Genomic DNA, 13,182 nt, shown 5'->3' on the forward strand with positions numbered 1-13,182 from the left:
TGATTACCCAACTTAACCTCACTGCTTTATGCAAGAAAGAACACAAACGGTTCCGTTTTTAAAGTCTTCTGTTTGACCCGACCTGGAATCGATCTCAGATCTACCAGCACTAGAACGGAAGGCGAAACCACTGGGCCACTGAGCTGGTGCTACCACTCGGTCATCAGCCAAGAAGGGAAAATTTTTATTGAAACCCGCTCAACCAATTAATGTAATGCGAAAACGCGAAGTGAAAACGCTGAAGGTAAGAACAAAGAAAATGGCAAAGGAATCAGAACGCAGCAACATGCCTGAAACGTAATTTGAAAGAACGCAAAGGGAGAGTTAACTGTATGAATGTGACGCAACTGAAGCAAAATGCACAACAGTATATGACCAGCTCAGTGGCCGAGTGGTCATCGCCTTCAGCTATGGTGCTGGTAGATCTCATATCGATTCCATATCGGGTTAAACCGAAGACTTTCAAAACGGTACCGATTTTGTTCTTTCTTGCATAACGCAGTGAGAATAAATCCGGTGATAATGTGATGATATCTAAATCTGATATAAAATTAAAAATGAGCCCTGTCGCTAAAAGACCTTAGTTGTTATAGAGCGACAATAAATAAAACCATAAAAAAGGTGTGTGTAGAGTGTAGTTGAATAAAACACACAACCCATAGGCTATATTTTACTACGTAGAATGGATTATCCATCGTATTCGTAGCAACTACTTAGTTGGTAAAAGCGTTAAATTTAGACGCAATAATATCTGCTGGCTTATTTTTGCTTTATCTGTCTGCTACGCATTGATAGCCGGGTTACGAAATAACAACTACTTTGAGCCTGTCTGGCTGTTTGCAGTGCAAAAACGGTTGCCCAGACTTGGCTGAGTGGTAAGGGCGATGGCGTGATGCTCAAACGGGCGTCGGCCCGACACCGCTCCAAAGCAGGCGGTTGTGTCTTGACGACTATTTACAAACGGAAGAACACTATACAATGACAGACGAGTCACTCTTTTCAGTTGACTGTTGTGTTGCACATGTCATTAGTAATATGGGCGGATCCAGTGAGTAGCCTTGGGGGGGGGGGACGATTTAAACAAAACACAAGGATGTGTGGGCATTGATCCAGCCTTTCAACTATACCCTGAGTTACTTTTCTGTGTTTTAAGGGGAAAGGCGATTGTCCCACAACCCATATCCTTGGATCCGCTGCTGATTCGCAATGTGTAATGCTGTATATTACCACAACATGTGAACAATTGTTTACCCAACTCGACCTTGTTTCACTCAGCTGCGGGCAAGCAGTGGATCAGTGGTTTCCAAACGATGACGTCGCTTCTTCGATGTTTCATTCACAAGAATGCGATTTCATTAACGGACGAGAGAGCGGAAATATTCCAATACCACGTAAGTTAGTAAGAATGAAGTTTTTGTCATATAAATCGGAATTATTTTCTATAATATGTTATCTGACATAGCAATAAAACTTGTTCTTTTTACGTTGATTCAACGTCTTCCCACTACACAATGCACATGTTGGATGGTGCAAGAGTCGCATATGTGAAACACTGAGCATTTTTGTGGTATGCATACCGATCATGGAATTATGTAAAGTTTTGATATTAATCTGGATTATATTCGTTTCCAGCAATAGTTGCAACACTCATCCATTAAGCTCATATCAAAACTGTAACTATCGGTGGTTTAAGTAGAAATTTTCATAAAAAAGTGCATGAGGCTACGTCAAACTGTAAGCATAATAAACTGGTTTTGCCCGCCAACCGATGCAAAAGTAGGTCCATGATTGGTCACAAAATAAGGTTCTCACAAGGTAAGGTAAGGTTCACACAAGATAAGGTTCTCATTATACTAAGCTTTCGGCACTAACGAAAGTAGGGTGGCCAGTTTCTTTCTCTCGGCCGCCTACTTCTTATCCCCCGATGCTTAGAAATGTTACACTCTTATTAATCCGGCGCTTCAAGCATACATAGCATGTTAACAAGAATTCTGAAACAAATTTTTTCAATAATTATGATTTTTGTATCATTAATTTGATTCAGCGTCCTAAACGTGCGAGCCAGGGGTATGGCAGTTTGCTCTCCTGTTACCAAAGAAGTTGCAGATTGGGGCAAAAATCTCCGTTTATTTGGAAGAATGTTTCTAAACAAAAAGCTGTAAAGTTGCATCAGTTGGAAAACTTACAAGTTGCACAGAATATGTAGGGTACTGTAGAATTTCCATTTGACACACTCATATTGATGTTTTCTTTTTTTTCTTCTTAAGCTATAATAATAACCGAATATTATTAATTTTGTTTTTTTACAACGGTATCATATTAATTGGTTTGTGCAGCCAAGTAGTGAATATGTATTCAATAATTGTACGGTATACTCAAATATAAAAAAATATTATCATTGGACTCATTAACCATTCAAGAACTCATCGTTAGTGTTTTTTTGCGAAGACCATCATTCTCGAAGAGGAGGGATAGTCACCTTTCAAATACTGTACAAACAAAGCAAATAAGGTTTTAAATCCTAAGTGCTACTTTGCGCTATGAGCAGGACTGGTAGACCTTGCAATCCTGCTCAGAACATTGTTTTCCGTTGGTGTAATCAATGCTTTCCCACATTCAACTTGTGTTCTTTTATAACTTCTTTTATTTCACTTTCGACACTTGTTGTAACCTTTGCTGGCCAACCACGTCGCAGGGAAGTTTCTTTTTATTAATGTTTATACAACTCTAGCAAGGCGGATACTGACTACAACTATGAACTACAGTAGGCTATGTTGTTACAAATGGCAACATTTGATTGATTTTCATTTTTATTTTCTTTGGAATAACGTCAAGTGCCAACGGAGCAACTTCTGGTAAAGTTGTAGATTAGGTTTCTCGGCAGCCGATTGTAGCAAGAATTGACAGCGATAGACACCGGGTTTCGTCCATGATGTTGGACTCGTCAGTATCGCACCACTAATTCATGGTACAGGGGTATTCGACCGCCGCTTTTACCAGTCAGTTTGACTCTTATCGTCGTAGACAGAAAATAGCCAACAAAACCAGCAAGCGCCAAGAGAGGACATTGTGAAGAAGGGAGCGTTCTTCCCTGCTATCAGCACAAGTGGGAGGGTTGCCTTGTGCTGACAGCCAGGAAGAACTCTCTCTTCACATTGTAGATTAGGTGTTGCTTCTAGAAAGTGAAGCAAATTTAATATGACCTCATCAAAAAGACTTGCTATCTAAAATTCTAAATGACCACTTTGCAATCGCGTTCGGTTGAACGCGAAATTTCACACTTCAGATTATTTCTTCCACCAAGCATCGCAGCAGAGGCAATTAACACCGTCCTTTTTTACGTTGATTCAACGGCTTAGAAGTTTAATCATCGCAGAAAAGGGCTACAGTAATTTGCTGATTGGAATAACACCATGGATAGTTTTAAAAAAGGCAGAAGCGATACACGCCCGAGGCAGAAGCAAAATATTGCAATCAACAAAAACACCACAGCGGCAAGATGCAAACACCATTTTTCAATCAAATAAAATTTTCTTGCAACAGTGTTGCAGAATTGCGAATAGCATTAAAACTTATTTGATTTGCTCAAACATGTCAAAACAAATACTCTTTTTACATCGTTTTATCGTTGCCAGATGATGTAATTGAGTTTCACTAGCTGGAAATGTAAACAAAATGAAATTTATTGGGTTCAGAAATAACACATTTCGCCATATTATTACTCCGCAAAACAGGCGGTTAGTTATTTGTTGTTGTTTGTTTTCGCAATTGAATCTCGTGATCAGCATCAGCACAAAGCGAAAGCATTAACTTTGCGGATGGTAAAAATACTTTATTGAAGCTTTTGTCGTCTCTCAGGCGAGCGAAATGTCATTTTTGCATTTAAATTAAGCAGACGTTGAATCGATGCAAAAACACAGATTTTGTTTGTTGGTCTGCTGTTCTTCCAAATCCTTCAGATGCGCATTTTCAATTTCATTTCAATCATCCAAAATCCAATGCAGTGATACCATCGTATATAGATAGATAGTATAGGCTATAGATAGATATAGACTATAAAATATAAACATTTAACAGAACTTTTTGGCATGAATTAGTGGTGCGACACTGATGAGCCTGGTTTCTTGGGCGAAACACGCGTCTATCGCTGTTTAATCTTTCTACAATCGACTGCCGAGAAACAGATTTGTGTTCATTTTACTCAGCCATGTTGCATTTCTGCGTAAATGCAACTTCCAACTACGCGGTTTGCAAACTTTAAAGAACTTCTTAAATACTTGAAGATCGTAAATTAGTGAAAAACAGGACCACTGCAGTTTTATTTGTAACTTGTATCGATTCTGCAGGTCCCGGGAGTCGCGCTTCACGCTATGCTGCACCTGCCCGCAGTCAAGAAAGATCTCATGAATGTGTTGCTCTGGTGCATCCCCCAAGGCGTTTGGTAGAATCAAGTCCGCAGCAACTCTCCGCTGGTCAAGTTTTGATGCAAAGATCTTCCACGAACATTTCAGGTTCAGCTCAGCATCGGCCAACCCGCTCAACTACGCCATCTAGTGTCAGAGCCACATTACTCACTTCAGAGAGTAGAAATCAACACCAACCAAGACAATTATCTTCCATTGTTACAGCACCATCTTTCTCAAGGAACAGAAATTCAAATTCCACTTCTTCATCAGAAAGAAGAAATGCGGCATCTTTTCGTTCCGACCTATTAGCTCTTTTTCCCTGCTCGCATCCAGTCACTCCTGAGATGCGATCATATGATGCAAGATTGCAAACTTTCCTCAGGAACTTAGGTGTTTGGCCACAGCATCGGATCAGAGCAACTCCACAAGACATTGCAGCAGCAGGAATGTACTTCTTGGGTGAGTTAAGAAAAGTGTTTATGGATTGTTTTATTTATGAGGCAAAAAGAAGTTTATATCAGACTTGGTTTCCATTAGCTTATCATTTGTTCAGTTTGTCTGACGCGAATTAGCAGTTTGAGAACAAATCACAGTGAGAAAAACAATTTTCCTACTTTTTGTTTTTTGTTTAGGCCTACTTATTTTTTAGTAAACTATGTAGTTTACAAGAACAAGTAAAAGTAATTATTTTTGCATTGAAATGTCCGAAGTCAATTCTGGTCTTAAAAGTTTCACCACGATGTTGTTTGCTGCCAATCATTACAACACTTGTATAGTATTTATACTGATGTGTTTCTGTTGACACATTCCACACGTTGTGCTATCTAGAGTAGTTCTACAGATAGGCTACAAGAAAGACAATTAGTTTCCGAGCAACTCTTAAGTGACCTTGTTCTGTGTGACATAATCTGTTCTTACACGATATCTTGTCTAACGGCAGTGTTTCTTGTCCTGTTTTTACCTCGAAGCAAGCGCGATTTTTTAACTTTACCAGTATTTCTCTTGAATTGCTTATAAGTTTTTATTAAGCTTCGTAGTGGGTATAATCTGTAACATACTCTAGGCTCTGCTCAATAAGATATACCGAAAGAGGAAAAAATTGTATATAAAAATAAAACCTTTAATATTGCAATAATTTTAACTTTTGGTTGAAAAACAATTAGGATCTGACTTTAACAAAATATCACACCATTTAATTAACTGAACTACCAAGCAAACAGAAACTAAACGCGTACCTACAAAAATTATACAGTCATACAGAAAATATACAAATACGATATAGTCCGAAATAATACAGAAAATATACAAATACGATATAGTCCGAAATAATACAGATTTTTTTCAATAGGTTATGTATTTTTTTCTGCGGTGCACTTGGCAACCTTCCATGGCGTACCGGTTAAGAAACGCTACCCACGGCGCTCGCTTACTATTTTAAGATTTGCTCATTTTCGAGTAGCCTACAGAAAAATTGTTTTTTGTGTTTTCACATTGTGATGTGAAAAAAAATTGTTTGGTGTAAGTAAATATTATTTTGACCTCCCTGGTTTTGACGAGCTTAAAATCAAGTGACTTCATAAATTGTTAGCAAAGTAAATTTGCTAGTAAGTTGAAAAGGTATATAGGGCTGCTTAAATTGAGTTTTTTTGGTCAAAATGGAACGAAATTTATGTGAAAATATACAAATACGATATAGTCCGAAATAATACAGAAAATATACAAATACGATATAGTTCGAAATAATACAGATTTTTTTCAATAGGTTATGTATTTTTTTCTGCGGTGCACTTGGCAACCTTCCATGGCGTACCGGTTAAGAAACGCTACCCACGGCGCTCGCTTACTATTTTAAGATTTGCTCATTTTCGAGTAGCCTACAGAAAAATTGTTTTTTGTGTTTTCACATTGTGATGTGAAAAAAAATTGTTTGGTGTAAGTAAATATTATTTTGACCTCCCTGGTTTTGACGAGCTTAAAATCAAGTGACTTCATAAATTGTTAGCAAAGTAAATTTGCTAGTAAGTTGAAAAGGTATATAGGGCTGCTTAAATTGAGTTTTTTTGGTCAAAATGGAACGAAATTTTAGTTTATGCAAGCGTTTCGGTATGCAACAAACAAAATTTTCTGCATGAAAATTTATGCGAAACGAGACAAAGGAGTTTTAAAAAGTAGAGAGTAGACCTATCACACTAAATTGACAAATTCAAGTTCATTGTAACACTTTCCCCACACAAGCGTGGATTCATCGAAAGGCTATATACTCAAAAACAAAGGAGTTTCACCTTGCTATTTTCTGGTTGCATGGTTTCATTGTCTTGATGCAACTGACTCTTTTTGAGGCTCATTTTACCAATCTGGACATGCGTTCAACTGTAGTTTCAGTTGATTGTTGATCAGACGCTGGAGCTTATCTCAGGGAGTTCGACAACACGAATTTGTGAATGAATGAAAGATTTCTTTTAGATACAGACCGACTTAACTACTTTGCTTCTCAGGCGAGAGAGACCGTACTCAGTGCTGGTATTGTCACGGGGGATTGCAGAACTGGGACCGAGATGACGATCCATGGGAAGAACATGCAAAGTGGTTTCCAATGTAAGTGTGATTTGTAATATATTGATCAAGACGGATACACAGGTTTACAATACGTCCTCACAACACGAGTCTCTCAACATAATGCCGATTCGATGTTCTGCGCATGTCTCGTTTAGAACAGGGTTTCCACGTTAACAATTAAGATTCCAATATATCACATCCCCCGATTTAGCATACAAAAAAGCATATACAGAAGCATACACAAAACAAGAATGAAATTCAATGAATGAATACACAAAAATGAAACAATAAATTTAACATGCGGTTTGTCTTGCAAGTAGTTGTAAGCCTATACAACAGGGTTGTACACAAAGTTAATGTTAAAGCATAACTATGTCATGATATAATCAGCGAGTCTCCTTGGAGGTCTCGACAACCTGGTTGATCTCCGAATATGTGACGGTTGGGCATCAATAGTTTCAAAAGAAGACAAATGCCGGGTCGTGCTCTCATTGTCAACAACAGGCGTGTGTGTGTAGTGATGATTATTAGTGCATTCTTTTGAAAAGAATCGCTTCCTAAGGTGAATTCTGTTGCGACGAATGATCATGCCCGATTCTAGTTTAATCAAATACCTCCGTGCTCTGTAATAACATTCAAGGACAATGCCATACCTGTCCCATCTTTTAGTTATGTTGTTCTGTATGCACACCGGATCCCCAACCTTTAGAGGCTTCAAGCTCTTGACACTTTTATTGTAATAATGTTCCAGTTTTTCTTTACGCTGTGCAGCTTCACGATCTACTCTTAGTTTTTCATCATGCCAGCTGCGTTTGAGGGCACTTTTGTGACATGGGATAAGATCTTGTATGGGGTGGTTGTACAGCATCATGGCTGGTGATAAGCCAGTAGATTTATGGGGAGTGTTCTTCCATTGTAGTAAGCCTTTGATCCAATCTTCATTTGTTTTCAAGGGTTGGCCTTTTCCTTTCCAACATTTCCGGAGTAAACTTTTGGCCCACTTTACAGCGGATTCGGCTATTGAGTTCCCTTGGGGGTATCTAGGTGATGAGGGTGACCACTTTACTCCCCATCGTAAGAGAAAGTCTTTCATTTCGGCTGACCCAAATGGAGGTCCACCGTCACTCCACAAGTAATCACAGACTGATGTATTGATGAACCACTCTCTTAGATAACCAATACAGGAAGGCGCATCAGGATGAGCCACTGGCCCTTTGACATCAAAATGTCCTGAGTACCAATCAACAATTACTAAAAATTTGTCCCCATTGAGGTCAAACCAGTCTGTTGAAATAAATTCGAATGGGTGACATGGAGTTGGAAGATGTTTGATCGGCTCTTTTGCTTGGCTCGGACGGTCATTTTCACACTTCTTGCAACTTCTGCAAGAGTTTTCTATGTCATTATCAATGTTAGGCCAATACACGACTAGTCTTGCTCTTGCTTTTGAACCTTCGATGCCACGGTGGCCAGCGTGAAGTTCACACAAAACATTTTTCCGTAAAGTTTTGGGAATGAGCAGTCTTGTACCTTTTAAGATGAAATCATCATCACTGATGGTTAGGTCATCACGAACATTCCAGTAAGCATGCAGCATTTCATGTAACATGTGTTTATGCTGTGGGAAACCTTGTAAGACTTGGCTCTTTAATAACTGGTACTCAATGTCATTTTCTGCTGCTGACCGTATTTGTTCCAGTCTGAAAGAACAATTGGCATCTTCACCTTTAGCTGTTCGAAGAATATTTACACTGAAGAGCTGTAATTGTTGGTCGGCTTTGTCGCTCTCATCGGGTGGGTCAACAGGATGCCTAGAAAATGCATCAGCAGCTTTGTTATGAGATCCTGGAATGTACTCTACTATGAAGTTATAGTCCATTAATTTGATCAGACATCTTAAAATTCTTGAGTTGTCCACTTCATCAAGTCTACGTTTGTTACAGATAGTAACAAGAGGGCGATGATCAGTAAAAACTTTGAATTTACAACCGGCAAGAAAATTTCTGCATTTTTTTGTGGCATACACGATTGCTTGTAATTCAATCTCAATAGGTGCATAACGAGTTTCAGCATCTAGAAGGGTCCTTGAGCCGGTTTGAATTGTTTTCCATGTGTTGTCAGGTTGTAATTGTTTTAAAAAAAATCCCAGACCATTTTTTAAACTTGCATCAGTAAAGAGTTGCAATGGTGCACCTGGACGGTAATAGGCCAACACATTTTCACTTGTTAGAAGATTTTTTGCATCTAGGAATGCTTGAACCTGAAACTCATCCATGCTGAATGGTTCATTTAACTTTTTGAGCAAAGGACGTAGAGGTTGCAATGCTTTTGCCAAGTCTTTATTAAATGGTGCCAATTGATTTGCCATGCCTTGAAATGACTGAAGATCAGTCAGGCATTGTGGCTGTTTGAACTCCTTTATGGCATTCAAATCCTCTCTATTATCTACAGGTAGCTGGAGTCTAATTGCATTAATTTTGTGGAAAGAATTGGTGCTGACACATGCTTCAAGTGCAGCCCACTTTGCAGCCCATGCAATGCCAGATTGCGAGAATCCTGCTTCTCTGATAAAATTTGTGAACTGCCTTTTCCAATTAATAAATTTGTCTCCAGTGTGTGTTGTCAACTCTAACTCTTCTTTCACAAAAACTTGCTTTAAGGACCAATCAAGTTTAGTCGGCATAGTTAATCAACTGACGTACTATAGGTGAACAAAGTTGCCGCTGGGGGAACGTTTCGACTTTTAAACTGCAATTAGTCACTTTGCCGGCGACGCCATGTAATATATTGATCAAGACGGATACACAGGTTTACAATACGTCCTCACAACACGAGTCTCTCAACATAATGCCGATTCGATGTTCTGCGCATGTCTCGTTTAGAACAGGGTTTCCACGTTAACAATTAAGATTCCAATATATCACATGATTGTGACTGAATAAACATTGATTAGTATCACAAAGCATGATGGAAAATCACAAGAATTGCTTTTTTTAGCGTTAACGGCCCGTGCGGGCTTTGGAGCGGTGTCGAACCGACGTCCTTTTGAACGTCACGCAGGTGTGCTCACGACTCGGCCACGCAGTTAATAAACATATGATGTCGTCAGAATAGAGACAGTGTCATCAGAACATTATGATGTCGTCAGAATAGAGACAGTGTCATCAGAACATATGATGTCGTCAGAATAGAGACAGTGTCATTAGAACATATGTGTCATCAGAACATAATTATGATGTCATCAGAATAGAGACGGTGTCATCAGAAAGCCATTTCCCTACTGTGACATCTGACGTCTAGTCAAAGATGTAAAATGATTTTATCACACCCTATTGTTTTATTGGAGTAATAAAATAAAACCATGTTCAAAGTATTTAACCCTTGACTGAATATAATGTTAAAAAGGAGAGAATTGGATAAAAATTGCCAACAGAGATTTTATAGGCGCCATTTTAAAATGTATTTGGTAAAATAAATTATCATTGCTATTTTGCAATAAAATATGACACTTTCGGGTTAGGAAGAACGTTGAGAGTCTTTTACATAATTAATAATCATTAATAATCTATAAAATTATCATTGTTAGGACACAGCACGTCCCTTCCGCTCAGCATAAACGTCATAGTTATTCACATCCACAGATCTTCGACTGCTAAATGTTTGATAATAAAGATGATCTCCATTTCCGCAGGTGTGAATTTATTCTTCAGCAGAGAGGCCCAGACTTTGTCCACGAAATTCTTGTTCGGTTCCCGAATTTAAGAAGATCTGTCGTCCAAGCTCCTCCAGTTACATCATCTTCTCTTCCATCGCAACATCATACCCCTTCTGGATTCCAGTAAGCTACTTATAAATATCATTTTGAAAATTTAATGTTTGTAGAGTTTTGGTGAAGAGATCACTTTGTTGTACTACAGACAGACATGTACAACTTGGTTACGTCAACGCTTTTATGTTATTTTTAATTTGCTATTCCTAATGAGGACACAACAATGTGTACAAAACGTTCGAAAGCTTTTGGCTTGTTAGTTTATTTTATGTAGGCTGCACATATTTTAGCGGGTGACAAACATGTATGTTAAAATCAGTGATTTTAGTAACTTTTATATGTCAAGACAAATTAGACAATATTAGTCATGCTTGTAAACATAGGCTCAAATAAGATAATGACCCATATATTTATATGCGATGTGAAATATATTTGTCAATTCACATAAGAACGGTTCGTTACCTGCCTATTGTAAAAGTTTAGATTCCAGAAAGCTTGTAGTCGAAAATTTTGTATGATCGTGAATTTTGAAGGTTTTCTGAAAACCGCCTTGATACATTCGAAGTGATGTCACTACAACCTATAGCCGAAGAAGAGTAAAAAATTTTGGGAGTGCGAACAAAATTTACCCAAAGTTTGTCTTTCAAATATATTTTTAAAAACACAGTAATTTACTTTTTTTTTTTAATTTTCCCAAATGACTGGACATTTTTGCCTAAATTTCCAATGCTAGCGGGGGTGCGATCGTCACCCTGCACCCCCTATCTAAAGCAACTAGCCTATGCTATAACTTGACACATTTTGTTAAAATAAAGCATCGCAAACCCTTGTTTTTAAGTTAGAATGGGAAATTGGAAATTTAGTTTTACATTCAGAGTCTTGTTTGGTTATTGTAACTCCCGTATTCTTACACACCATTTAATTGTTATCATCGCGCAATAGGTCTCCTGCCATTGCTGCGACCCCTGGTAGTAGTAGAGTGCGAGAAATCGTGAGTCCAAGAGAAGAAAGTCGAATAAGAAATCAAAAAATTGAAGAGGAAATCACGTCATCGGCTATAGTGTTTGGCGCTCGTCAAATGGGATTTGCGGAGAAAGAAATTAAAGCTGCGCTGAAGAGGTGAAGATTGATCAATATCTTTGTTGGTTGTTCATAACCATTCTTTGACATTTTTAGCGTCCGCCCAGATAGCTCAGTTGGAGCACCCGACTAACAAATGAAAGAAAGGGCAAAATCAAGCGACGTTGGTTCAACTCTCGGAGTATGCGCTTGAGCAACGTCGTCGTCGTCGTGTGAGTGTCTGGGGCCGAGGGTCTATCCTTTTACCACCCCAGATTCACGATGTTCCCGGACTACACTGGAAGGCTACTAGAGAGCAGCCAGTCTTTGGTTTCATCATCCATGACATGCAGACCTTCCACTCTGTTAGGTGGCTTGAAGATGGAGCAGTCATTGATGATGTGGTCTGCGGTCTGTTCCTCGGCACCACATTCACAGGAGGAGGAAGAGGCCATTCCCCATTGGTGCATGGTTGAGCGGAAAAGCCCGACGCCCGTACGGAGACGGTTAAGGCGCACCCATGTCTGTCTTGGTAGTGTTAGACCGATAGGGCGTGTCGGCGTTGGGGATGAACGAATAGAGTCTGTTGGCGGTTGACTTCCATTCAGAACTCCATTTATGGTCCGCCCAAGCAGCCGCAGAGATGTCTTGTACATCAGCTTCGTTGATAATAAGTTGAGCGGCTGGCACGAATGGGTGTCTTGATTTCAGTCGACGGGGGTGCTCGTTTGGCTTGAGCAACGTATTTCCAGGACTGCTCTCCATTTAGTAGCTACTAGGGATTAAATTCACAGACAACACTGGAACAACAATCGGAAACTTCCCTCTGTCAATCTTGGTGACCGAACCCCTCCTTCAATAGTCCAAAGCCTTTACAAGTATGCGAACTTACCAGGATGAAGTTCTCAGGGAAGCTTTTTCAGTCTAAATATAAATATTCCCAAAATCAATTAAATCAAAGTATAAAGGTTAAAAGTTAACGTCTGCGGACATTGAATCAATGTAAAAACTAAAAAACAACTGATTTGCTGTCTGGGAAACTTTCACAATAGCAACACAAAACGATGAAAACGTTTTATTACTGTTGTTCTAACTGCTGTGGATACAGCAGACCTTACACTGTACTGTATTGAAAGTCTCTTACATTGTCTCGAAGTTGTCATTTTATCTTTTCTTTCTACCGCCTGGCTTGAATTCGTCAGTTCAGTAAGCACTGAAGCTTGAGGGAAAGTAACCTTTGCAGTATAGGCTATTTAAGGACATTAGGCTACAATAAATCTGAAATTCCTATTTGTAATATAACAGCATGTTTAATCTAAAACCAAGTGATTTCTGAAACCAGTTTTTTTGTCATAACTGAATTAGTTTGGTTCTCAACAATAGTGTATACTT

General features: G+C 38.9%; 1 protein-coding gene across 2 annotated transcripts in view; it reads left to right on the top strand.

Annotated features, from left to right (window-relative positions):
• LOC145783304 (baculoviral IAP repeat-containing protein 7-B-like) overlaps positions 1 to 13,182 on the top strand; it is a 30,362-nt gene that overhangs the window by 16,702 nt on the left and 478 nt on the right. For both annotated transcript variants that reach the window (XM_082595146.1, XM_082595147.1), the window contains exons 3-7: positions 1,276 to 1,391; positions 4,347 to 4,865; positions 6,902 to 7,001; positions 10,654 to 10,800; positions 11,674 to 11,850. In XM_082595146.1, coding sequence (XP_082451272.1) covers positions 1,276 to 1,391; positions 4,347 to 4,865; positions 6,902 to 7,001; positions 10,654 to 10,800; positions 11,674 to 11,850 — 1,059 coding nt within the window. The remainder of the gene's footprint in view (positions 1 to 1,275; positions 1,392 to 4,346; positions 4,866 to 6,901; positions 7,002 to 10,653; positions 10,801 to 11,673; positions 11,851 to 13,182) is intronic.

The sequence above is a fragment of the Aplidium turbinatum genome, chromosome 14 (assembly GCF_918807975.1).
Source record: "Aplidium turbinatum chromosome 14, kaAplTurb1.1, whole genome shotgun sequence".
Taxonomy (NCBI): domain Eukaryota; kingdom Metazoa; phylum Chordata; class Ascidiacea; order Aplousobranchia; family Polyclinidae; genus Aplidium; species Aplidium turbinatum.